Source organism: Sitophilus oryzae, unplaced genomic scaffold (genome assembly GCF_002938485.1).
Source record: "Sitophilus oryzae breed Bouriz unplaced genomic scaffold, Soryzae_2.0 scaffold_227_pilon_pilon, whole genome shotgun sequence".
Lineage (NCBI taxonomy): Eukaryota > Metazoa > Arthropoda > Insecta > Coleoptera > Curculionidae > Sitophilus > Sitophilus oryzae.
In genome coordinates this window covers 2,370,862-2,398,124 of record NW_022146782.1, presented here as the reverse complement: position 1 = coordinate 2,398,124, position 27,263 = coordinate 2,370,862, and the positions used below count along the sequence as shown (strand labels likewise).

At 32.4% G+C, this 27,263-nt stretch overlaps 1 protein-coding gene across 4 annotated transcripts in view; it reads right to left on the bottom strand.

Annotated features, from left to right (window-relative positions):
- LOC115884312 (protein spinster-like) overlaps nt 1-27,263 on the bottom strand; it is a 67,193-nt gene that overhangs the window by 38,436 nt on the left and 1,494 nt on the right. The window contains exon 1 of one of the 4 annotated variants that reach the window (XM_030902854.1): nt 26,727-27,008. The exons of the other annotated variants lie outside the window; for them this stretch is intronic. Coding sequence (XP_030758714.1) covers nt 26,727-26,865 — 139 coding nt within the window. The 5' untranslated portion in view covers nt 26,866-27,008. Of the gene's footprint in view, nt 1-26,726; nt 27,009-27,263 lie in introns of those variants that run through there. 4 annotated transcript variants of the gene reach the window in all.

The window sequence follows — 27,263 nt, the reverse complement described above, 5'->3', positions numbered from 1 at the left end:
GGCACGAAGAACCATTAATTTTAAATTTAAATGTATATACGAAGCCAAAAGGTATAGGAACAGAGAGAACAGATGCCTAAGGCCCGCTTCCCTTACTGAATTTATCGCCCAGCCTCTCTTTTTAGCCGTACCACCGAACTTGAATCACGTTTTTTATTGTTCTGTGGCTCGTAGGCGTAAATTATGTCAATGAACAGGCTGAATTAAGCCCAGCCAGTGGCGTAGTTGGGAGAAAAATCATCAGCTGGGATATACAGGGTGGTCCGAACTGTATTCTGGAAACTACGGCAGCATATTCTGCAGATAACAATCTGTAAAAAAGTTCGAATAAATGCATGTCCTAAAATGCTTAATTTTGGAGATACAGGGTGTAGAAGTTTCGTTTTTATTTCGATTTTTTCCAAATAATTTCTGAAGTAACGTCAATATTTGAATGAAAATTAGTGTCTGGGAGTTTTTTGACATGAGAAATTTGATTTTGATGTCAATATGACTCCTATTTGTAGGGGGCACCACCTACATGTATTTTAACTGTTTTGAAACGTAATAACTTTTCGTCCATACCTGTATAAAACTACTGAGTGAAAAAATATACATTTCCGTGATTTTTTACGGTAAAAATCGCTACGAGTAACCGTTCTCAAGATATTTAAAATGAGAACAGTCAATACATGTCATTATTGGCAAAAAATAAACATGTTGAATAGATAGTTATTTCACTAAAATGATAAATTCGGGAAATTTTTATTTTTTTAAATTAATCATAAATTTTTCTTCGAAAAAATGATGAGAAAACAGTTTCTATTGAACTTTTGGCACAAAACATTTCAAATTTATGATTTCAGTCTAATAACTATTTAGTCAACATGTTTAATTTATGTCAATGATGACAGGTACTGATAATTTCGATTCCAAATATCTCGAGAACCATTACTCGTAGCAATTTTTACCAAGAGACTTTTTTTACGTAAAGAACGTCATAAATGTATATTTTTTACTCAGTAGTTTTATACAGGTACGGACGAAAAGTTATTCAAACTCTTCAAACCAGTTAAAAAATATGCAGGTGGCGCCCTCTACAAGTAGGAGTCATATTGACATCAAAATCAAATTTCTCATGTCAAAAACACCAAAGACACCAATTTTCACCCAAATATTGACGTTACTTCAGAAATTATTTGGAAAAAATCGATATAAGATTGAAACTTCAAAATAACCTTTTATCTCCCAAACTATATAAGCATTTTAGGACATGCATTTATACGAACTTGTTATTTTTATCTGTAGAATATGGTGCCGAAGTTTCCGGAATACAGTTCGGACCACCCTGTATTATAAATAATTATTAAGTGCGTTTGGCCATCTTTTGTGTCCTTTGGCCTGAAATTCTTGTTCTAGTTACTTGTCGCCTACCTGCACTAATACATTTGTAATTAGCATAACCTTCATTATGTTGCCAAAAATCTATCACAGAACTCTCTCTCATGGTCATTTTTGTAATATATTCAATAGAATTTCTATTCATAGAAATTCTAACAGGGCAAAGTACTACTGGCGATTATTCGATAATTGCACACACAATCTGTGTGTAGTAGCATCTTTAGTTTCATAAAAAAAGTAGCACAGTGAAAACCGCATCTTGGTATCTCATTAACGAGAAACACTATAAAACACACGAAAATTGGACACTTTATACGAAAGTTTGTCCGTTTCTATACATTTATCTGAGCTTGCAAAAACACATACATGAAAGTAACTGAAGATTAGTACCTATTTATCTTATTATTTTAAACATTTTCCTTAACAATGTTATTTTGTAAAGTAACGAGCCATTTAAACCTAACCTAACCATATTTAATTTAAAATAATTCATTTTAAACCAGACTGTATCATATTAATCTTTATTTTTTCTATTTTTGTTACTCTAACTGCATTTTTATGTTGTTAAAGGATGCATACAGCTGGGCAAAGAACCAATAAAAAACCTCCAAACCACAACACAAACTAAGATACTGTTAGAGATAATCTGTCACTCACCGAACAAGCTTTTCATTGATACTACTGTGCTTTTTTATTAACTTTATTTATAATTAAGGCACGTGTGATCTTGTAATACATGCACCATTGTGGAAAATGCTGTTTGAACTTTACTACTTCCTCCGCTTGATTATTGACATTGAAATGACAGATCACCGAGAAAGAACAGGAAAACCATCAATTAGTAATTATATTTCACGATTCTGATAATAAACAACAGTTATAATGAAAAATATTTTTATACTTTTGTAATATCGATAAAAAAAACACAAATAAATCAGTACTTATTACGATTTAAGATAAAAATGTGATTGGGAGTGACTCAAGCACATGAGAATGAACCAATTCATACAAAAAACATCTGATTTTTAAAGATAGAGATAATAAATACCACTGAATCAATGGATTAAAATTCCAAAGTTACTTAAATCATTGGCAGGTGTGTAAAAGGATAAATATTTTATTACAACCAAATATTTACCTACCTACGATGTAGAGTAAGGTTTTTACTATGTAATAGGTATTTAATTATGTAACTATACATAACTAGATAATTAGAGTATGTAGAACGAAAATAGTGTGTACTTGCCGATCTAGTATCATATGATACGTCACAATGCCACTTGGTGGCGTGATATTACTATCTCATATGCATATGGTAATTTATTAGATAAGAAAAGAGATACGTAATCAACCATTCCATCATAACAGAGTACTTGGAAAAATAAAATATACGATAGTATTGATAAAATCATTAAGATTACTTCGAAAAAAGTTTTTAAAAACATCAAAACAATGTTTTTACTTCTATAGAGGGTAGTCCAGTGTTTTCATACGTCTCATGTCATGTTTTTAGTAATATTTATCTTTTTTTTTCTGACAGATCGATTTTTTCTGACCTTCGAAAACAAAAGTTCGACTTGACGTAGCATCACGTCTGTCAAATTTCGAAACTTCCTTAGGCCATAACGGTATGTCCCAGGCCAATAAATGTATAATAGGCTGTATAATATATACGCAAATGCAACTGTTTTCATTTGAATTAATTTAAACAGAGAAAGACAAATAAAAATGTAAATTTTTAAAGAGAAAGAATGATCTAAACGAGTTTTTAGATCGTTTAGGAGATTTGATATTTAATTGATATATTTTATTATAATTTCGAATATTTAATTATATTGCTTGTTAATACTTTATATTAAGCATAAGAGGGATTTACGCTGTTTTACTATTGATTTATATCCGTGAAAGTGAGTCACTGAGTGAGTAGTCATCCTTATTTTCAGTCTCATTCAATTGTAAACACGAAAAACAGTGACAGTGATTCGACTGGTAATTGTGAGAGCTCTTGTAAAGTTTGTAGTGGAATATGACGACGACGAACAACTCAAGTTCGTAGCACAAATGTTCGATTGGATTGAGGTCGGGACTACAAGGAGGCCATTCCAATCTTCGAAGTCCAACCTCATTCAGGTACTCGTTAACTACTACTTGTTACCCCATGCAACGTGGGGCCTAGCATTATCATGCATCAATATAAACTGATTTCCAATGAAAGGAGCAAATGGAACAACTTCTTGGAGGACATCCTCACTATAACGGTGGGCATTGAGAGCTCCATTTTCAACAAATTCAAAATTTTAAAAATATCAGTACTTTATTTAAAACTGTGTAACTTACAAAAGAATAGGAGATAATAGGATAATTCAAATAATTAAATGTCAGAAAAACATCTAAGATTACAGAAAAGTGTTTTTTATCCAAAATACCCGTCCCATTTTTCCACAGGGTGTTTTGAATTTATTGCAAAAAACGAAGTTTTGATTTATCCCAGTATAAACCCACCTAACCGAGATATATAATATACCATTAAATAAAAAATAATGCCAACAAATTTATCTACAAACTAATACCATAATCATAAATATCTGATTACATATCAAAAATTATGAAACATATCAAACTTAGTCAAAATTTTAGGGTGGCAGAATTTTGTGCCGGGTAGTTTAGATCATTACTAAGCAATCATAAAAATAATTTTCTCGCTATGCTGTTGATTCTTTATGCTTCTTGATTAATCCTATTTGAACTATCCCGTAGATAGAACAAAACAGAAATAAAATACTCGGCAAACGACCGGTCAGCTGGGTTAAGACCTCTCTGTCGGCACTTACTGCAGATTTAAAGTGTCAGATAGAGCCATAATACCTCCATTTAAACGGTCTTCAAGCATATATAGCTCTAGCGTATCTCGGTTTATCTAATAGGAGCGATAACATCGCTTAAACCAATATAATACGGCTTAATTCCATTGCGTTGTATAGATAATAAAAATAGTGCGTAATCGATGAGTGCATGGCTGATAAATTACGTGTTGCTCTCAGAAAAAAATAAGTAAGCCTAGAGACGCCCTACCAAATCAAACCAATTTAAAAAATGAAATTTAGTTAAAGACAAAGCTGTGTAAACGTATCTGTTAGATTTTAAATTTTAAAATGAAATTCAATTTTTCTAGTATGTATATTTGCGAAAACTTTTATTCCATTTTCTTCAAATGAAGAAATGAAGGAGAAGAACGCATACTCTCTAGTAATGAACTTTCAAAGTTCACTATAAATCATCATAGCCTGTAGTATTTCATACATTTTTCTACTTGAAAAATAGACAAAGCCAACAAAAAAGCTTATTGAGCGCGAGCGCCTTGCAACCACATAACCAGTGTACACTTTTATAAACATTTTCACTAAAATGACGAACACACAATTTTAATTTATTATTAATTTTCAAAATATGCTTTGGAGGTCCTTCTTGAGGACAGTCGCGCTGTCGAGATATTTTTCTTTTCAGCGTTTAGCATATATTTACAGGGTTTTTCAGTTATTCTCACCACATACGATACGGAGTATTGTAGCTAAACGATTAGATTTTTACAAATTGTAAGTTTTGGTTTCGTTAAAGGGCTATTAGAGCTACAATTTAAAAATATTTTACAAGATACAGAGTGTCCCAAATTAATAAAAAATATCAAAGTTGTATTTTTTAAATGGAACACCCTGTATATCATTACATTTTTAGTTTCTATGATTAAAATAAAGGTAAATTTGATTAAAGTTTATCACCCTTAAACCTTGCCGTTTTTGAAATATTTTCAATTTTGTGAAACTGTATTAAAAATTTTAAGGCTTCATTTCTGCAAGGGTATGAAAGTTTTTAATACTAAATATTTACTGAAGTTTAATTATTGATCAGTTATTGTGCTGCAATAATAAAAATAATATTACCTCATACAGACTGTCTAAAAAAATGTTTTAAATAATTTCTAGCTTTAAACGGCAATAACTTGTTTAATTTAAATGGAACACTCTGTGAATTAGATGCACAATTTAATTGTCCACCAAACTGTATTATACCGTTTTTACCTATTCCTTTAAGTTTTCGTAGAAAATGCATTTTCTTATAATTTAGACCTCATTTATCAATATACCCATGGAATATTGACATTTTAGATTGTTTTTAAAGCAACAAATGTACAGGTGCTAAAAACGATAATATTACCAGCCTATTTGTATACAAAAATAAAACTATTTAAATCTTTATAAAAGAGTATATCATTAATTAAATATACCACCATTATTTCCGCCCAAATATTAATTAATTATATATTTAATTGTGTTAATAAATTATTCTAAATGAATGTGGATTTGGAATCAGAAATCAATATAATAATATGTTATGAAAATGAACGTCTCTGTTGTTATAAATAAGCATCCGTCACAAAATGAAATAAACTTTTTAAGGTGTTACTTTTTACCACACTGTACACATACAAAATTAAGTTTTTTAGTATTTGGAGCAATTATTATTAATCAACGCAAACAGTCAATTAATATAGTTTGAATACTGGAATCATATTACTCTTTTACAAATATTTAAACAATTTTTTTTATTTTTTAATGACATAAACTAACTACATCGACAATATTAGTATCTGTACCCTTTAAAAATTTGTTACATCTTTAAAAATAATCAAAAATGTCAATATTCCATAGGTATATTGATAATTGAGGTCTAAATTATAAGAAAATGCATTTTCTACGAAAACCTGAAGACATAGGTAAAAAATGACATAATACAATTTGATAGACAATTAAATTGTTCATCTGATTCTCATAAAATATACAGGGTGTTCCATTTAAATTAAAGAAGTTATTGCCGTTTATAGCTAGTTATTATTTAAAATAAATTTTTAGACACTCTGTATAAGGTAGTATAATTTTTATTACTGTAACACAAAATTTAGTAAATAGTAATACTTCAGTACAATATTTGGTTTTAAAAACTTAAATACGCCTCAAGAAATAAGCATTAAAATTATTACTGTATTTTGACAAAAACCTAAATATTTCAAAAACGGTAAGATTAAAATGCGGTAAACCTTAATCAAATTTACCTTTATTTTAATCGTAGAAACTAAACATGTAATAATATATAGGGTGTTCCATTTAAAAAAAATACAACTTTGATATTTTTTATTTATCTGTATCTGGTAAAAATATTTTTAAATTGGAGCTCTAATAGTCCTTCAACAAACCCAAAACTTACAATTATAATAATAAATTTACTGAGAAATTTAATTTATTACAGGAGGTCTCAATTGCGTATCAAAATTCCGCACAAAACGAGAGACTCCTCTGTACAAAAAATTTACATATAAAATGACAGCGATCTTTACTTCATAGCCATCGCCGACGTCGCTGATGCCGTTTTTTTTTCGATCATACGGTATTATATTATTAGGTGTGTTCTATTACATCTGTATCATTCAATTTAAATATATTTACGTTTCAATTATTTATTTTGTTTCATTACAAAAATAATAGATATTGTGACATTACCCCTGATTACCCTTCCTGAATATTAATATTTTAATTCCAATAAATTAGTAGGGTAATCTTTATATAAAACAATACCATGTTCGTGAATAATAATTTTTTGTCTTTTAATTGTACACCATTTTGAGATTTAAATATTTCAAGACCACTCTATATAGTAAAAATATATATTTAATATACTAAATTTATTTTAAAATGGTCCAAAGTGGTGTCCCTGGTGACAATTTATGGTCGAAATAGAGCAAATTGTTGCTGCGGATATTTTTTCCGTAAAATGTGCGATCTCTAACGATTCGACCTCGTTGGCAAACTTCAACCCTTAATAACTTTTTTTCTAGGAAAAAAATACCTACATTTTTTTACGTCATTCGATAGAGAATTAAAAGCTCTATGTCTATGCAGAATCTCAGCTCTATCGGAGATACTTTAATTTTAAGGGGAAAATTTAGCAAAGGGGTTGTTAACCTTAGATATTTTTGAGCCGTAAAATTAAAGTATCTCCGATTGATCTGAGATTCTGCAGAGAGATAGAGCTTTTAATTCTCTATCGAATGACGTAGTATTTTTTGTTTTATTCTTAAAATTCCTGGCTATCTGTTATGGCTTCGTCATATCTTTATTTTGTATGCGCTTTAAATGTGTTGACGTTTCATATTGCACATATGCATTTTCGCTTATCTTGCTGAGAAGATAATACCTTGAAAAAAAAGCCTCGTTGACACTTTAAGCTCTGCATTTTATTTAATACCTCCTGATAAATGACAACGGGAGCATTATTTACGTATGTAAATAGAGGGAATAGCCTTGTTTTACGAAATTTCACATGAAATGTTTTGTTTTTGTTTACTTAGCGATATCTCTTTAATCTGTAGAGCAGGTGGTTACATTTTTTCTGTTACATAATAAGCTGCTTTCTATTTGCCTGTTCTCTTCCTATGTCAGGCTTTTTGAATTAAACTATTGTAACTTAGTAGGTAGTAGAAATATGTTGAATAAATTTATAAAACGCATAGCAAAATTTTTTTTTTAATTTAAAGATTTATACATTTTTATCTATTGATATAAGTGTTTTGTTTATGTTTCTGTAGTACATATTGGTCAAATATTTTTTTCTTCATATAAAGTGGCATTATATATTTGAATATGATTGAGTTTCTTTCATATTATGTACTCCATGCTAACTTAATTCTAACACTAATAACTATAAACTTTAACAATAAAAAACTAATCCATCCACCTAAAATTCATATACCATATACTCATTGCTTTTTTTTCTTGTATTCGAGAATCAAAATAACTACTTATTAGAGCTTTAAATTGTTCCAACGCATGCAACTGTTTTTCCATTTCTTTTTCGGAAAAATACGAAAATCATAAAGCACGCTCTAATGGATTCGTGGTAGATTAAAAATGTGCTTTTATACTTTGAACTACTGTTTCTTTTTTTTTTTTTGAAATGCAGACATTTAAAATACGATTTTAGGAATGTGCTAGTGTATCGATAATTTGGAATATCGATTCTTTTATAAAATAGCATCGATGTTTCGGAAACATCGATGTATCGTTGGTGTCCCTAATAACCTAACAAACAACCAGACCACCCTGAGTATACCGTATGGGTATCGTCAAAGACGGCTGGGGAATGAATATCGATAATAATTTTGGCGGGGTCCAAAGAAGAGTACGGGCCAAGTAATGAGGTCTAGAGCTTGACCTCGCCAAAATTATTATTCCCTTTGAATAAGAAGACTAAGGAAGGAGCATATCAAAAATCTTAGGTACACCGCGATGGGCCTCAAATATGGCCGACTTAAATTCCGGTTTATCAGTGTCGTTCTAATTTTATTTAAAAAATGTAAAACTATGATGTAGGGTAGACGTGGGGTGACTCTTCTTTGGATGCTCCTTCCTTAGTCTTCTTATTCAAAGATTTCAAAAATTTATTACGAGTAGAAAAAATATTGTGCTGGGTTGGCGTTGGTTTCTATGTAATTTGACAAATAAATAAAGCCGTCTCTTTAGTTGTCACTATGATGTAGGGTAGACTCAATAATTTGTTGTTTTATTTTACGTTGTGAATAAATGTTGGTAGTTATTAAAATTGTTATAAAAATATATAATTCTAATAAAAATAGATAAGTTATAATAAGTATTTATTAACACAAACATCCGATACGCTACTGAAGCAGGTAAGTCAAATTAACGTATCTAAATTCTTTGACATCTAATCTTTGACAAGTAATAAATAAAAGCTAAAATGCAAGAAAAAATATAATTTAGTTAATTTAAGGGAATTTCATAAATGATCGGTTTACTACACGTATGTATATTATATAGTCACTTACTAGCGAAAAGTTGTTCCATTATTTCACTCAATTTTTGCCGAGATCTACCGCACGCTACACAACCAACTATTTTAGAGTCTTTTTCGATAAATCGCGATAGTGTCACTGTTAATTTAAGTTCTGCCACAATTTCCATCTAGATTTACTACCTTTATACAACTATCAGTAGTAGAATAAATAATAAATAACATAAAATAAGCTCCGTAAAGACTGACAAATCCACAAAATTTCAAATCAAATTCAAATGTGTCAAATGAATCGTCAAACAGAACTGTCACGGATCCCCACCCTAGAGAGCTTTTATGGTGGCTTTTCCGCCCACCATGCATGAATACATGGATAGCATTATGCTCCTTCCTTAGTCTTCTTATTCAAAGGTCATTCCCCAGCCATCTTTGACGCCGTTTTTTTTTCTATCGTATGGTACTTAAAACGAAGAATTTTATGAACGTACCGTTATCCAGTGTCATATTATTGTTAATTTGTATCAATTTAACACCGAATAAACGTTCTATTGAATCCCTTTTTTTAATTATATTTATCGTCCCTGTAAAAACAAAACGTCAAAAGGAAGGATACCCCAGCGTGACTGAAATTATGAGTGATGAGCGCATCTGCCGAGCGATGATGACACCGCGGTCACCCTCCATTTTGTCCCATGTAAATAATAATAAAAAAAACACCATATAATACGTTTAACAAACACCCTTACCCTTTTAATTTGGTTCAATGGACCAGGACTTTAGGGGTGCCTATATAGAATAAAACCGTATGTCATGCTGCTTCTGTTTAAATCTCCATAGGGTCGTTATATTTTTTTATTTGTTGTGAAATGCTTTAATATGTACAATGTGCATTATGGCAAATATCGGTAAAGTAGGTTTCAAACAAACAAAAATAAACTAGAGACCCACTTTGCTTAACTGCGGTTCAACAAACAAAAATAAAGATCAAGTAGAATATTATGTAACACCTAGTTTATTGTTTTATATCTGATCATATACAAAATGAGTTAGACAAGGTAACAATATTTGCTTATAATTAGTTTATATTTAATATTGACATTTCTGAGAAAAAAAATTGCCAAGTGCTTATGTAGTTGCAAGAAAAAATACAATTTATAAACATTTACAAATTTTTCAGGTATTATAATAGATATTATGTATAAGATCTTACAGGGTCTTACAAAGTACTCCATATGTGAAATTTACAACAAAAATGGAAACGTAATATCATTTAAGATCTTTTTTTTAATAATTTTTCATTGTAATTATCTTCGTGATAATGTTAAGAATGCAATTCTGTGAAAGAAACCTACAACAAAAACAATAAAACGTTATATTTTATTGTTTTTGTCGAGTGCATACGACAATTGAAGACTGTAATTACCGACAAAAAGGTATTGGTTCGTTTGCTTCTAGGAATTCCGTAATGTTATTGAAACTTTATCTGTAACCGTCAATTTATGTTTCCTGTAAGTTGCGCCATTACATGAACCGGTCAAGAATATTGGTCATTAAGCCTCATTTTTATTTCACTAAGGAACCATTAAATTTGTCAACTTTAATCATCAAATAATATATTTTTTTTTAATTTCTCATTTTGTTTTGAAACAGTGTCAATCCATTCGATTACATGATTTATACAGAGTATCACTTTTTAAAAATTCCAGTCAATAAACTGTTAGTCAATAATTAGTATTCACGAAGAAGAGCGAAAACCATAATTTTTATATACCGGGTGCGTCTCAAAAGTGGCTCACCCCTATAACTTTTTTAATTTTTTAGATAAAACAACGAGATTTGGTATGTTAGTATATGGCATAAATTAGGATTGATTGACATATTCAATTGTTTTCTATGGTAAAATACCGTAAAATGTAATAGATGGAGTCCTCTGTAAATTTCTCAAAGCTCTGTGACTGTATGATGAGTTATAATATAACTCAAGAAAGGGGAACACAATAATAGATCTGTAAGGTCGGGGTGATTACAACCCCCTCCCATACATTCTACATTCTACGGGCTTTCATCCATTTCTGCTTGAACTATATCCAAAAAATCAACACCTCTCGTCGAGTTTTCCTAGTAAATATTTTCCTCGCCATCACGCCATCGCGGTTTCCCGAGGGATGCATCCCTTTTTTGTTTGTTCGCTTCCTAACAAGGATCCGCACTTTGCGGCTGGTGGGCGTTCGACTTCCAAACATTATAAAACTGTCATTTAACCGAAGGTTTTCCACAGTGCCAGGGCAGGAGGAGAGAGGGGTTTATTTATATAAGGGCGGAGGGCTAACAGAATAGTAAATGGCAGCGGTGTGAATTAAAGTTCTTGAGCACTTTTCCCAGAGGTAGCTGCAGTAAATTTTCGTTAAATGATAGACTCGCTAAATTCTATGTCGGAAATACTGCGACCTGTATGGTCTATGGTGTGTGCCTACTTCCTATATCTGTTCTGTCTTCTATCCTTACCCTGTACCCTGCACCAGCTTGTGCACTACCCAACTACCCTTATTCGTTCGATACGACGAATACCTTGAGCTGTTATTGTTGCGAGAGGTGGACATACACGCTATTAAAATTATTATAAAATGATTGTTTTTGTGAATAAAAGAATACCTGAAATCAATACCTTAGTTAAAAATGTGTAGCTCATAAAGAATAGAGATAATAGGATAATTCAAAAAATGAAATGTTAGGAATACATCAAGATTACAGGAAAGTGTTTTTTATCCAAAATGCCCGTCTCACTTTTTTCCGCAGGGTGTTTTGAATTTATTGCAAAGAACGAAGTTTTGAATTACCCCGGTATAAACCCACCTAACCGAAGAATATAAGCCATTAAAATAATAAAAAATAATGCCAATAAATTTATCTTCACACTGATACCATAATCATAAAAAAGAAGTGAAACAATTTTTATAAAGTAAGGATGCATTTTGGTCACTGGCGACTTAAGCCGGCCGGGTAAAACTGACAAAAAAAGATCAACGTATATGGAAGCCTTTACACTATATCACTAGAAAAACTTAATGAAAAAAAAACTTGAAACCGGTTAAATATTTTAATTTTTACGCGTGCTATTCGCTATCTGTAGCAGGTAATATACACGCGACCAATTTGATTGCCCACTGTTTAAAAACTGTAAACTCGTTCATTTGGCGTCACGCCATTGGCTGACGGAATCTCAGGTGACGACCGACGGTTGCACAATACCGTACGATTTTTCAGAATAACGCTTTTGTCTTTCTGGAGAACGTTAGCTTTGCTTTTTCGTCGGTTTTAAAATAACGCAACGTATATTATACAGGGTGTCTCTGAAATAAGTGCAAGTATTTTAAGTGGCTGCATATTTCAAATCGGGGAAGTTAGCAACTCACTAAAAGCAGGAATTATAAAATACGATCCAGCTTGGGCTGCTACAATCCTGCTTTATCCTGTTTCAAATCCCAACCCAGCCACACCTACCAATTTTGAGCTATAGTTACTTTTATTTTGGTTGCTAACTTCCCAGTTAGCAACACATGAGAAGCAGGATCGCCAAAATTGGTTCCTGCTTGCGCTGCTATACCCCTGTTGCATCCCGTTCTAAATTTCAACCCAGCAACACTTGCTGTTTTTAAGATACAGCAAGTGTTCATTCAAAGCAGGAACTTGTTTCAGCCAACCTGCTTTTATTGTGTTGCTGTGTGACGTCACCAATCAGACTTAAACTTGCTGTATCTTAAAAACAGCAAATGTTGCTGCGATGATATTTAGAGCAGGATGCAACAGGGGTATAGCGGCACAAGCAGGAACCAGTTTTGGCGATCTTGCTTCTTTTGGCGATATAGCTCAAAATTGGTATTAGGTGTGGCTGGGTTGGGATTTGAAGCAGGATAAAGCAGGATTGTAGCAGCCCAAACAGGATCGTATTTTATAATTCCTGTTTTCCATGAGTTGCTAACTTCCCCGACCTGCATATTTCGACTAATACTTTCGAATTGTTGAAAATTTTATATTTTCTTGACATAAATCTCTTCTTAGTTCGTTTATGTTCACATCTAGTCAAAGAAAGCCCTAAATACGCCACCATAACTCATTTCTCCGGCGATTATATCACCGGCAATCCCCGTACACGATGGTTTTCCGTCAAAAGCGACTCTGAATAATCGTTTCCGCGCTAACCGGTCCTTTATAGCCGCCAGCGCTATCCTAACCTCGTTTATCTCCTATTTTATTATAGCCGGTACACACTAGCGCGTGCCAAAACCGCCATTTCCGGCAGCGGCAGACGCGTAGTCCACATTTATTCCTGTAGACGTAGGTAGGTATATAAAGTCGTTGTTTTGGTGTTTTCTCTTGTTTCTTTCTCCAGAAAATGACAGCTACATTAATACGGCGACATCAAAGTGGGGAACTACCGGACCGCCTACGTGCGCGCCCTTTAGATTAAGAAACATCAATCGTTGCTTTCTTTTGATGGTTCCGAAGAAATGTTGTGACAGAACTGGTGTGTATATAAAATATGTGTGTTTTAGTCAAGAACAAACAGGTATGTATGTATTTATGGGTCTCACGTCATGCTATCTTGAGTATCTTGGTCCAGACCAATGACTAAAGAATACAAGGACTCGAGACCAAATTGTTACCATACCTCCAAACAGTGCCGTGGCATATATTTTTCTTAACATAGCTGCTTGAAGAGATATTTATATTTTTTTGACAAATGTTTTGACTACGCCTATGGTGTATGCGATGGTATACTAATTAATTAAGAAAAAAAAACGTATTAAAACATTTAACAAAAGGTACAAAACTAGTATCGACATCGACGTAAATAATTATCGAATTCAATAAAAAAAAACGCTAAAAAGACGGAGTGGACTGTTTATTTGCCGCTGCGGCTTTTAGACTTCAAAAATCGCTAAAATTGTCGCTGATGACTTATTCGTTACATCCAATAAAATGGCGTCTAAGATCACAAATTCTGCGGCAGCCTGTATATGGGCGTTATATGTCCTTGTTTTCTTTAGTCATTGATCTAGATCCAGTACTGGGAATACCCCAACTCATATAGATTATTACATTCTCCAATCTTATTTTTTAACAGACTAATAACTTGAAGACAGGACGTCCATATAACTCGAGATACTAAGGGCTGGCAAAGGTTAGTCTTGGGTCGAGATTTCCGTATGTAAGAAGAGTACAATGCGTTCATAATGTACTGAACAAAGAGAGGACAGTAAACACGTTGCCAAACGTATGAAATAAACCGAGAAACTGTGCACATCGCTAAGAGACGTGGAAGGGGATATAGCAGATCTATCGCAGTTGACCGGTCGACCCAATCAATACCTCTGTCAGTACTTAAAGTTCTAGGGAAAGGTGTACGTCATGCGTTCAGCTTCACGATTTAATTACGTCTCGTGATACTTGATTTGTTTATTTATTAACGAGTCGTTGTAATTTTCCCTATAGCATGAATTTTTTTAAGTGCAAGCTAGAAAGACTTGCATTTTTGGTAAAAATAAGTGGAATTGAGTGGGTGTTCGATAGTGGTCGCGCTATTAGAACTCTGAATTCAAAAATCGATATCTCGAAATCTATTAGAAATAATAGATTGTAGTTTTTTCAAGAACTTTGTTAATATTTCTGCTGTATTTTCTTTGTAGACAGGAAGTATGTGAAAATCTTTATCAATAAAAAAATTACACGATTGCTGAAAATTGCTATGCTCTAAAAGTAAATGGATGGATTGTTTACAATTTTTAAATGGAAAAAACAACCTTATCGAATTTTTCTTATGTAAACATATTGTAAAATATCCGATCTTGAAAATAAAAAAAAGTTTCAATATCTAAAGTGGTTCTTGAGTTATGGCCTGTAGGCCTGTTATGTGTTAAAAAGTTGAGTTCTTAAATTATCGCGATTACTGACGTTTCCTCGTTAATAAAAAAATGACACCCTAACGATATCCTTATAATTCCATTTCAGATGCTTAGAAACATGTCTAATGATTTTATCTAGTTATTTCTTGAAAAAAAAGTATTTTAAAAATAAGCGGTTTGCGATTGTGATTTTACTTTACTTGATAAGGAAAGGCGTATCGGCAACGCCGCAACAGCACACCGTCGCGCGTCGCGTCTCTCACTCCGACTTAATAAGATCCCTATGCGATTTACTTCCACACATGTAAATGCCGACCCAAAAGTAACAGTTGCCAGCACGGTATAACTCCTTACTAATGTCTTATTATAGCATAGTTATTTAAGACCAAACCACAGTTAGAACATTTTTAACAATTATTAGTGATACATCGTTGAAATAAATACTTTTGTTGCTTTATTTTAAGTTTTGAATAAAATCTCAGATTTCTAATTACCATCTTTAAAAAATCCTAAGTATATTAACGAAGCTGACCCTGGAAATGATCTTTTTGACACTGTGGCTCGACTGACGCGACATTATAGAACAATAAATCAATACAGCCTGAAAAATGTTTAATAGATTTTAATTGATTCACTAGATAAATTAATGGTGCGTGACCTGCTCTCATAATTTATTCTGTCTATACCAGTGACCTCAGACAAATAAGTCAAAAAAAGGATACTTATAACTTTAAAAAATAACTAAACATTTGAGAATTTTGATAAATTTTCATTAATTTCTCGACTACTGTTGTACGTTGGTAAATTTTCATGAAGTGGCTGGAATAATATAGAGATGGAGGTATTCAAAATAAAGCTACAAACTGGGATAATCTTAAAATAAGATAATTACCAAGAAAATATATGGCATATGAAACTATGGCTCCTGTAGTATGGCATTTCAGTATAAAACATGCCATAATTCATTTAGATTTATGGGATGTATACAACGTAGCGTCGAGCCCCAAGAAGGAATTTTCTTTCATGTATTGTTTTAGTTTGGTTTTCGTTTGACTATGAGAACTGTCATAAAAGAATATTTATACCGAAGAAACTGAAATCTGGCTTTTTTAAATGAAAAGAATCATTAGTAATATTTGCCTTAAAGCGACATATCTATAACAGATCTTGAGTTATTTGAGAATATGTAGAAAAAAATATATATTTTTCTGTTTTCCGAAATATTTAACAACGAATATCTCTGGAACAAAAAGTGTAAACCTCAAAAACGAAACGGTTTTGTAAAGTGCATTTTCAGGACTACAACATATTACGAAATAACAAAAAACGATATTTCAATATTTATTGAAAAAATTCATCGGCACCCCCCTGTCGATTTTGTCAAAAACCGAAATGTCTCAGATTTCAACTAAAATATGCTTACTGATAGTTCATCTTACGTAGAATTGGTTGGAATTGGCATTGGAATTGGCATTTGGAAATGGCATTTGGAAATATGAGCGATATTTTCAAGGATAAAAAGGTGCCCATGAACCTAAAGAAAAAGGCTTACGACAGCTGCATTCTACCTGTGCTTACGTATGGCTTAGAGACTATGGCAATTACTCGAAAAACAGCAGAACAACTACGAGTAGCACAAAGAGCCATGGAAAGAATCATGTTGGGGGTCACCATTAGGGAAAAAATACGGAATACCCACATACGTCAAAAAACAAAATTAATAGATGTCGTTAAAAGAGTGGCAAGTCTGAAGTGGCAATGGATAGGACATGTGGCAAGACAGGATCCAGACCGATGGCCCCAAAAAGCAATCCTATGGAGACCAAGGGGAACAACATGAAGTGTGGGCCGACCAAAAAAGAGATGGGTCGATGACGTCAGGGCAGCGGCGGGAAGACAATGGATAAGATTGGCTAGAGATCGCGAAGCATGGAAAAACCTAGAAGAAGCCTATATCCAACACTGGATGGAACCAGGCTGAGAAAGAAGAAGAAGAATTGACTACCGCAAACCGTTTTTCGATATCTATAACAGATCTTGAGTTATTTGAGAATATCTAGAAACTCGTATACCTACTAGTGTAATTTTGAATATATTTCTTTAAAAAAATTCGCGCCAAATTCAAATCTGAACGAATAGAATGCTGCCAGTGTTGCCAGAATGAAGGATTTCCTTCAATATGAAGGATTTTACAGTCAAATTTCGTCGATTGAAAGGCTGCAGGATTTTTTATCCAAAAAGAAGACAATATGAAGCTTTCAGGCAGTTTTGCACAAAAAAAATGTTAAAATATGTAGTAGGAGTATATTATTATTTTTCCTACATCTATTTTTTCACTTTAACGGTGTTTAATTAAGGATGCCTCAGTTTAAGGCAATACTCTACAGGGTGCACCATTTCTTAAGGGCACACATGTCTATACATAAAATATTTTCTTATTTAAAAAAAACTCGAGAAAGAAGAAACATTTCACCTATTTTTAACCTTTTAATTGATCTCGCTCTATAGTGGTACTCAAGAGACCCAAACGAGCATACCGAACGTTTTTCAAGGCACGTACAAAACCACCAAAATTATTTGAATTCTCGCAGCTTTTCCAATGACAGAATGAGCGGAGAGACACTTTAAAATAAAGCCTGTGCGTGTCTATTTCGGGCATCGGAAATAACGCCATTACTTTACTCTTACTTATCACTCCTTTGAATTTTCCAAGTCCCGACTTGGGAGCCTTTTAAAACATAATGAATCGATCGACAGTACGAGCCAGATGACATTTAAATGGTACCGTCACATTGGGTGAGGATGGAAATAAAGTTACTACGTTAAAAGCTGGTTTTAAAATGGGTTGTGAGATATAGATGGTTTGAGATAATACATACATACTGCCGTTACTCGCTGACGAGTATTCGACACGCATCAAAAGATGGTCACGCAAGGCGTTTTCTTTCATGAGCTTTTCTGTGACTGAAAAGCCCGATACGTGATGTTAACTGCCTACCGCACTCCGGTAGCCTTTAAGTTTTCGTGAAAAATGTCCTTGTACCTTTTGAGTTGTCCACCCGGCCTCCTCTTACCGTCTACAAGCTCACCGTAAAGCAGAGATTTTGGTATGCGGTTTTCTTGCATTCTGCATACGTGACCAGCCCATCTTAAGCGGAATTTTGTTACCATGACTCCAATACTCCCGCAGTTAGCTTTTTCAAGGACCGATAAGTATGAGACATGATGGAACCACCGGATTCTTAAGAGTTGTCTAAGGTGTCTCTCTTGCAACTTTTTAACGCGTTCATGTGTCGGCGGTACGGTACCATAGATTTATGAAGTTAAAGATGTAGCAAAGACCACTGCGCATCCTGCCAGTTTCCCACTCCAGGATTCCAAGCGCTCGGACCAATGAATAACATTTATTTGAATAACGCGCCGACTGGGGCCGATGAGCTGTCAACCGACTCTATTTTCTGCCATTTTCGTTGTGTCAGCTGTGTGTTTACAGTCGTTCTAGTGGCTTTGTTTGTGTTTAATTGGACTTACTATTGTTTAAAAATGCCTAGGTGTGTTGTAAAAAACTGTATTTATAATAAAAGTGCCAATTACTATCGGGATAAGACTGATGTGCATTTATTTCGGTAAGTAATATGAAATTTGATAATTTAAAGTAGCCATGTTGTTTTCTGTTTTAACTTTGTACAGGACAGCATTTAGTACGTTTTCAATTTTTTATTAAATTAATGGAATCCAAATTGATAATTGCAGGAAAATCAGTTACAGTTTTCTAGATTAAGAGAATAATTTCCTTATAAATATATGGAGTTCATTCTCACTTTTATTTCAGATGTTATTGACACGAAACAGTATAATAAATTAGAAATTATTTTAGTTATTAATGTCTGTATATCTAATCTAGATTTTACTTACTATCTTATCTAGCCTTTTACTTTAGCTTTTACTGCATATCTAACCTATACCTGATTTATTTTAGATTTCCTAAAAATAATGAGATGTGGGAGTCTTGGAGAGCAGCTTTGGATTTAAACAAAGATGATATTTTTAAATATTCTCACGTGTGTCATTTGCATTTTAAAGAAGATTCATTTGATAATGAAAAATCACCCTTTTCATTACATTTAAAGAAAACTGCTATACCTATATTGGTAAGTGCTAATTTAGAATATTTTATGTTTCAAAGTAATATGAAATATTAATAAACAGGGAATTTAAAAAAAACTGCTAGTTCATTATAAAATATATATTTTTTATAATTTAGCCTTTGTCACAATACTTTATTATTATATTTTACTATATTATATTTTAAGATTTAAATAAGCGAAATGAAAATTTTTTGAAAGTAGTGGTTACGTGACCACTACATTTTATTTTTTGATCAATTTTTATACATTTTAAGAATATTTATTACTTTTTTTATAGATTACAAGTAACACTTCATGTCGTGCTGCAAGTGAATGTGACCTATCTAGAAAGACCACTGATTCCTTTTGTTCTGAACATGCAAATACAATACAGAGTGTCTCTGTAATGGATTGTAGTTCTCTGCCGTCTACTAGCACAGGTGTTTTTAAGGACAATCTAGAACTACCATATAGACCATCGAGTAGCACTGAACCTTTAGAAAATATGACTTCACCACTTTCATCCATTGCCAAGGATATTGCGGTAAGTCTGGTTACAAATGTAATTTGAATTAGAGATCTTAAGGGGAATATATTGGGAATTGGTCTATATCATGAAAACCATTTTGAACTATCAATATCAAAGTATGCTGGATCGAAAACCGTTTGAACATACAGTACTGCAAAATAATCAACCAAACCCTCAACTGTAATACAGTACTACTGTATAATCAAGAAAAGGAAATGGCGAAAGTGAACTTGGAAATGATGATCGATGACATTCTTCGTATAATTTTTTATATAAAATAACAGTGGTCTTCATATCCAAGCTAACTTTGACACCATTTTTTCAATTGTATTGTATAATTATATCTCAGAAGCTGATTATTTTAGGCATATGATGTTTTAGAAAAAATGTCAGTGTAAGTTTACAGAGAATTAAAATATACTTTAGCACATATGCTATTCAAGTATAAATAAAGATATGTAATAAAAAGCTTTGCTTCTAATATGCAGAATACCTGGATGAACTAAATAAGAAAACATTGTTGATAAAGAACTGTTTTTGACACATACGAGTGTATTACACTAAAAAAAGTTTTAACTGTATATTTTAATAACAAGTACAATTGCTATAAGAAAAACTTTGCCTGTATGTAGGGATGTGAGCAAATTATAAAAAACTAAATACCCCCAAATTTTTCTGACATTGTCATGTTACGGTCAAAATGAAAATGACGGTCACGTCATTTATTTTTATGACACTCTTGTCATTTATTTCTTTGTTCACCTAAATTTATGACGTAAATTTATGATATATATCTCTTTATTTCATTTTTTCTTTGAAAACCCCCAAATTTTTCTGACATTGTCATGTAACGGTCATAATGAAAATGACGGTCACGTCATTTATTTTTATGACACTCTTGTCATTTATTTTTATGACACTCTTGTCATTTATTTTTATGACACTCTTGTCATTTATTTTTTTGTTCACCTAAATTTATGACTTAAATTTATGATATATATCTCTTTATTCCATTTTTTCTTTGAAAACAAATGGACCTTAGTTACTCAGTGTGATATAGCTGTGTTTTGTTTCATTTTTTTTTTAAATATTATTATTTTATTTTAAAAGTATACCTAAGCTATGCCTTTAAGCTTATTTAGTGAACGTAGAACCACTAAGACTGATTTTTGTTTAAGTTTGTTTGTATTTGTTAATATATCTTTATCTTTACTTCCCTAGCGATTTTTTTACATTTAAGGTAAATGACCATAAATGACCGTAAATGACACATAAATGACAATGTCATGTCACAAAAAATAAATTACCATTTTTACATCCCTACCTGAATGTCTGTAAGCATTTTTTTGTTGATTTAACATATTAACAGAATTTATTTTATATTTTGTCGGTTGCATAAAGGCAATCCATATGAATATTTGACATAATGCTTACCATGTTTTAAACTACGGCAATAATTATTAGTTCATAAATATTATTTTCTTACGCTTTGCTAGTAATATTGTTTACTAAACATCAATATACTTTTTCAGGATACTACGCCACGAGAAATGAAATTGACAAAGAAGCTAGTCACAGCTCGAAGAAAAATTAAACGTCTTAGAGCCAGTCTCCAGCATTACAAAAAGAAGTCAGCCACTCTTTCTGATGTCATCAAATCATTATGTGGTAAGGTAACTCCCGAAACTTTGGAAACTTTAGCACAAATAGGTCCTAACGAAGAATTTTTACAGAGGCAAATAACTAAGAAGCACAAATATGGAAATAATTTAAAAGCTTTTTCCCTTACGTTACATTTTTATTCTGTAAAAGCTTATAATTTTGTCAGGAACACTTTTAATTCAGCTCTTCCCCATCCTAAAACAATATCGAGATGGTATAAAAATGTAAATGGGGAAGCTGGTTTTACATTAGAGGTGTTTCAATTATTAAAAAAAAAGGTAGAACATGCCAATCGCACAATTATATGTAGTTTAGTAATAGATGAAATGGCAATTCGCCAACATGTAGAATTTGATGGAGTTCGATACTACGGATTTGTAGATTATGGTATTCAGCTAGAAACTGACTCTAATCCAGTAGCAAAAGAAGCACTGGTATTTATGCTAGTTGGTGTCAACGAATCTTGGAAGCTTCCTCTGGGATACTTCTTAATTGACTCATTAAATGGTTTACAGAAACATAATTTACTAATACAGTGCCTAAAATTACTAAATGAATCGGGTATCCACTTGGTGTCTATCACTTTTGATGGGGCTAGTAACAATATTACTTTGGCTAAACAACTGGGTTGTAATTTTGATTATAAAAATATTAATTCAACATTTGTTGACCCTAACTCTGGGAGAAGAATTGCAGTTTTTTTTGATCCATGTCATATGGTAAAGTTAATTAGGAATACATTGGGTGAAAAAAAAGTTATTATAGATGACAACGGTGGAACAATAAAATGGGATTTTTTAACAGAGTTGTGTAAACTTCAGGATGAAGAGGGTTTGCACTTGGCTAATAAAATGCGAAAATCACATATATTTTATAGCAACCAAAAAATGAAGGTTAAATTAGCCACCCAACTATTTAGCCAATCAGTAGCACATTCTTTGGAATATTGCAATGAAATTTTAAAACTTGAACAGTTTAAAGATTCTGAACCCACAGTAAAATTCATACGCTATATAAACAACTTATTTGATATATTAAACAGTAGAAATTTGCACCAACTTGATTTCAAAAAACCAATCAGTATGCAAAACTTTGAAAAAATAAATTCTTTTTTGTGTGAATTATTAGATTATTTAAAATCATTAAGATTAATGGATGGCAAACTATTGTGCGAAAGCGGCAGAAAAATGGGATTTGTAGGGTTCTTATTTAATATAGAAAGCCTTCAATTTCTTTATAAAAATCTAATTTATGAGAATAATTTACTGTTGTATTTCCCTACCTACAAAATAAGTCAAGATCACATTGAATTATTTTTTGGGCAGATTAGATCTCTGGGTGGTTACAACAACAATCCATCAGCAAAACAATTTAAATCGGCGTATAAAAAAATGATGGTCCATCTTGAATTGAGAGATTCATTTAAAGGGAATTGCATTCCGTTGGAAGCAATTCCAATTTTAACTCCTTCTGAGGTAATTAATAAAACATGTGGTAAAGAACGCATTTCAGAAGTAACCGAAGAAGTAATTGAAGTTGAGGACGATGAAATATTTCACAATGCTTTAAACATAAATATAAATATATCAGAATTTAAAAAAGAGGCCATAACATACATTGCTGGCTTTGTGGTTAAAAAAATAGGTAAAATTTTAAAATGCGAGGAATGTGTCTATTCACTTTCAGGTGACAGGTATAATTTAATAACGTCCTTTATTAATCAAAAAGACAAAGGACAGTACCTCTTTTATCCATCTGAAGATGTTATGTATATTTGTTTAACAACAGAAAAAATTCTTCAGATATTTTTTAACGGTTCAGAAACTGTTATCGATATTAAAAAAATAAATATTAGAGTTTTAAAAATAATAATTGGTAAAAAAAACTTATTTGAATCACTTAATAACCACTTTAGAGAACAAAATATTTTTACTAGCCACTTTAACAACCTAATAGAATTAATTTCTTCTATATATGCAACTGTGCGAATTCATCATTATAACAAAAGTCTGTTTGACAAAAGTAGAAGTATACGGTCTAGTTATAATAAGTTAGTATTATTTAAGGGACAATAATATTTTGTAATTCTGTAAAAATATATTTTTTTTTTCAAACGTCAAAAAAGTATTAGTTTTTACAACGTGACTGACAATATAAAAAAGTAATTTTACTGCCTAGGCATAAAATTAAAGCACTTTTATGCCCAAGCAGTGCGAAAATATATTATTAAACTGACATAAAGTGTCAAATTCAACGAGCGTAACCATAGTTTCTCGATATATAATTATATACAAGGTATTACAATATAATTATACACATCAAATCTTTTTATATTATTTGGAACGTTTGAAATTGTTTAAAAATTATCTGTAGCGTTTCTAAAATAGCATGTTCTATTCAGAGTAAAAATGACTTTTTGTGCCTCGCCTGTATGTAAACGTTCAGCCTCGCCACAAAAAGTGTCATTTTTATTCCTAATAAAACAATATACTATTTTTTTCACACGTCACAAAAGTATTAGTTTTTGCGACGTGATTGACAATGTAAAAAAGTAATTTTACTGCCTAGATATAAAAGTAAAACACTTTTACGCCCAAGCATACAAGTGCGAAAATATATTATTAAACTGACATAAAGTGTCAAATTCAAGGAGGGTAACCATAGTTTCTCGATATATAATTATATACAAGGTATTACTTTTAAATCTTTTTATATCATTTGGAACGTTTGAAATTGTTTAAAAAATTATTTGTGGCGTTTGGAAAAAAATAGCATGTTCTATTCGGAGTAAAAATTACTTTTTGTGCCTCGCCTGTATGTAAACGTACAGCCTCGCCACGAAAAGTGTCATTTTTATTCCTAATAAAACAATATACTATTTTTGTGATTAATATTGTGTTATTTTATATTTTATAGCCCATTGTAGAATTATTTTTATTTAAATAGTTTTAAATAAAGAATTTTTAATATCATAAGGTGGTTTTTCTGCAGTCCTATTCTACAATTAAATTTGCTTATTAGCGTCCTACACCAGAAGATTTGGCCTGCAGACTTGGTCTGCGGATAAGAACTTTGTGTTTGTGTGCCGGACCAAGTCTGTAGCAGGCCAAGCCATTGGCGGACCAAGCCTGTCACAGGCCAAATCAGAGCAGACTTGATCTGTCAGATTAGATTGGTCTAAAAAACGAGTAGCCACCCATACACCAGAAGATTTGGCCGGTGGACTTGGATCACCCTTATCACTTACCCCCGGTATTTTCAGGTACAGATAGCGTGTTATATATTTTATTTGACGGATAGCGTGTAAAAACGTGTATCTTCTACCAATTGTTTTATCTTTAAGATTGTTATTTGTTAGATAAAAGTTATTTATTTATACCTGAAAATACCGCGCCTTAGGGGTATAAAAAATAGATAATAACCTACCCTCAGACCTACTGAATATATATATATATATATATATATAAAATTTCATCAAACTCGGTCAGGCCCAGTCAGGCCGTTTCGGAGGAGTAAGGTAACAAAAAATTAAAAAAAACATCCCCTATTAAAAAAGAGCGGTTGATGGTAGAAAAAGAAAATTTAGGGTTGTATGTATTTTTGCCAAATTGTATTAATGTATTAATTGCCAAATGTATTAATTGCCAAATCATAAAAAAATAGAAATAAAAAAAATTCCAAAAAATTAAAAAAAAATATTTTTTTTTGGGCCACCAAATCGATAACCTAGTCTCAGACCCACTGATTATACATATAAAATTTCATCAAAACCGGTCAAGCCGTTTCGGAGGAGTAAGGTAATAAAAAAAATTAAAAAAAACAACCCCTATTACAAAATAGGTGTTGGTGGTAGAAGGGTGAAAATTTAGGGTTGTATGTATTTTATAATGCCAAATCATAAAAAAATTAAAATAATTTTTTTTTCAAAAAAGTAAAAAAATTTTTTTTTTTCTTGGGTCACCCTTATCACTTAGGGGTATAAAAAATCGATAACAACCTAGTCTCATATCCACTGATTATACATATAAAATTTCATCAAAATCGGTCAAGCCGTTTTGAAGGATTAAGGTAATAAAAACTGTGACACGAGAATTTTATATATTAGATGTATATCATTATTCACTTAAAAATTTCTAAATCCGCTCCTGGCGTGACCCCCACCAAAGGAACCCAGATCGGAAAAACAGGCAGCCTTCGCGCATTATAAAATAGAGCATTTGTTACCTCTTTCTCTTCTAACCTCTTTGTACGGTACCCAGGTTTCGCTACCATATAACATGGTGGGGATTATAATTGCTCAGTACACTGCAAGTTTCGTTTTTGTACTCAAGTTATGATTGTAGAAAACCCTGTCTTAATTTTCAGAAAGCTCTTGAGGCGCTGCTAATCCTGTGCTGAATTTCAAAGTCAATATTGGCCTGTTCCTAAATCAAACTGCCGAGGTAATTGAATTCCGCCACATATTCCAATAGTTCTCCGATTTTTAAAGCATTATTGTGATCTTCCGGGGGAGTGCAGAAATTTTGGTTTTCTCGATGTTTAGCTTAAGGCCCAAAGCCCCGTATGCCCAGGTATATGTCTTCAACATTTCTTGTAATTGTTGTAACGTGTTTGCAACTAGAGCGCAGTCATCAGCAAGTTATGTGATGAATTTTGTACGTGTTTTTGCCCTGAGTCTTTTTATGATGAACAGACCGTCGTATCTGTATCTAATGCCCAATCCCCTCTCCTGCAGTTTGCTGTCCACTATAATGGAGAGCGCTGCCATGAATATGTTGAATAGGAGAGGCGCTAAGACACATCCCTGCGTAACTCCTGTATTTGTTAAAAAGGGATCGCTCAGTGATCCATGATGCGACACTCTTGACTGTTGTTCTTATGGAGTCATTTACACACTGTAAGAAATTGGTTGGGTACTCCGAACTTTTTTATAATTACCCAAAGCGCATCTCTGTTCACAGAGTCGAAGATATTTGTTAGATCGATGAATGCAACATAAAGTTTAGACTGCTGCTCTTTTACTTCTTCCTGTAGTTGGCGGATGGAAAATATGGAATCGACGGTGACGCGGTTTTGAGATAATGGTGTTTGTAAAATAACGGTTTCTTCGTTAGCTTTTTTCAGCGTAGACAAAAAGGCAGTTTGTTGTTAAACTGAACGATTAGAAGTCTAGACTACGTCTATACACAAATTTTTACTTGATACGAACTGGTAAGACCGAGCCAACGAGCTTAAGAGATATTTTGAAAAAAGAAGCATCTTTACCTGCTATAGTAAATCGATCCATATAGTTCAGCATATTGATATTAACGTGAATAAAAACAGTACATCCTTTAGTCGCTGTAAATTTCTTCAAAACACTGTCTGTCCTGTCTATTTGAATACTTCGTTCCGATTGAGCCATATCTCATAAGCACCAATTTACCAACAATAATAATAGTATTTTTTCATTTGGATTCACTAAACATTTTCGTGCCAATAATGAGCAGAATCGCATCTAACAGATAATAAACCTGAGATTTTGTCATGTTGTCAAAAACTGACAGTTTATTTTGATAACAAGTTTGTGGTAAAGACTGGCCATCGTTCACCAGTACGTCATCATCAAATTTTAACTTTGACATTGATCGATGTCTGTCAATAAAATTATAACCCCAAATCAAATGACAATGACAATTACTAAAAAGAATATGCAGTAATTTACGAAATGCCGAGAAATGATTGAGAGAGTTCGACAATATATGACGTGACGCTGAACGATGACTGAACATTCTCTACATACCCACTAAAATAAAGTAACGC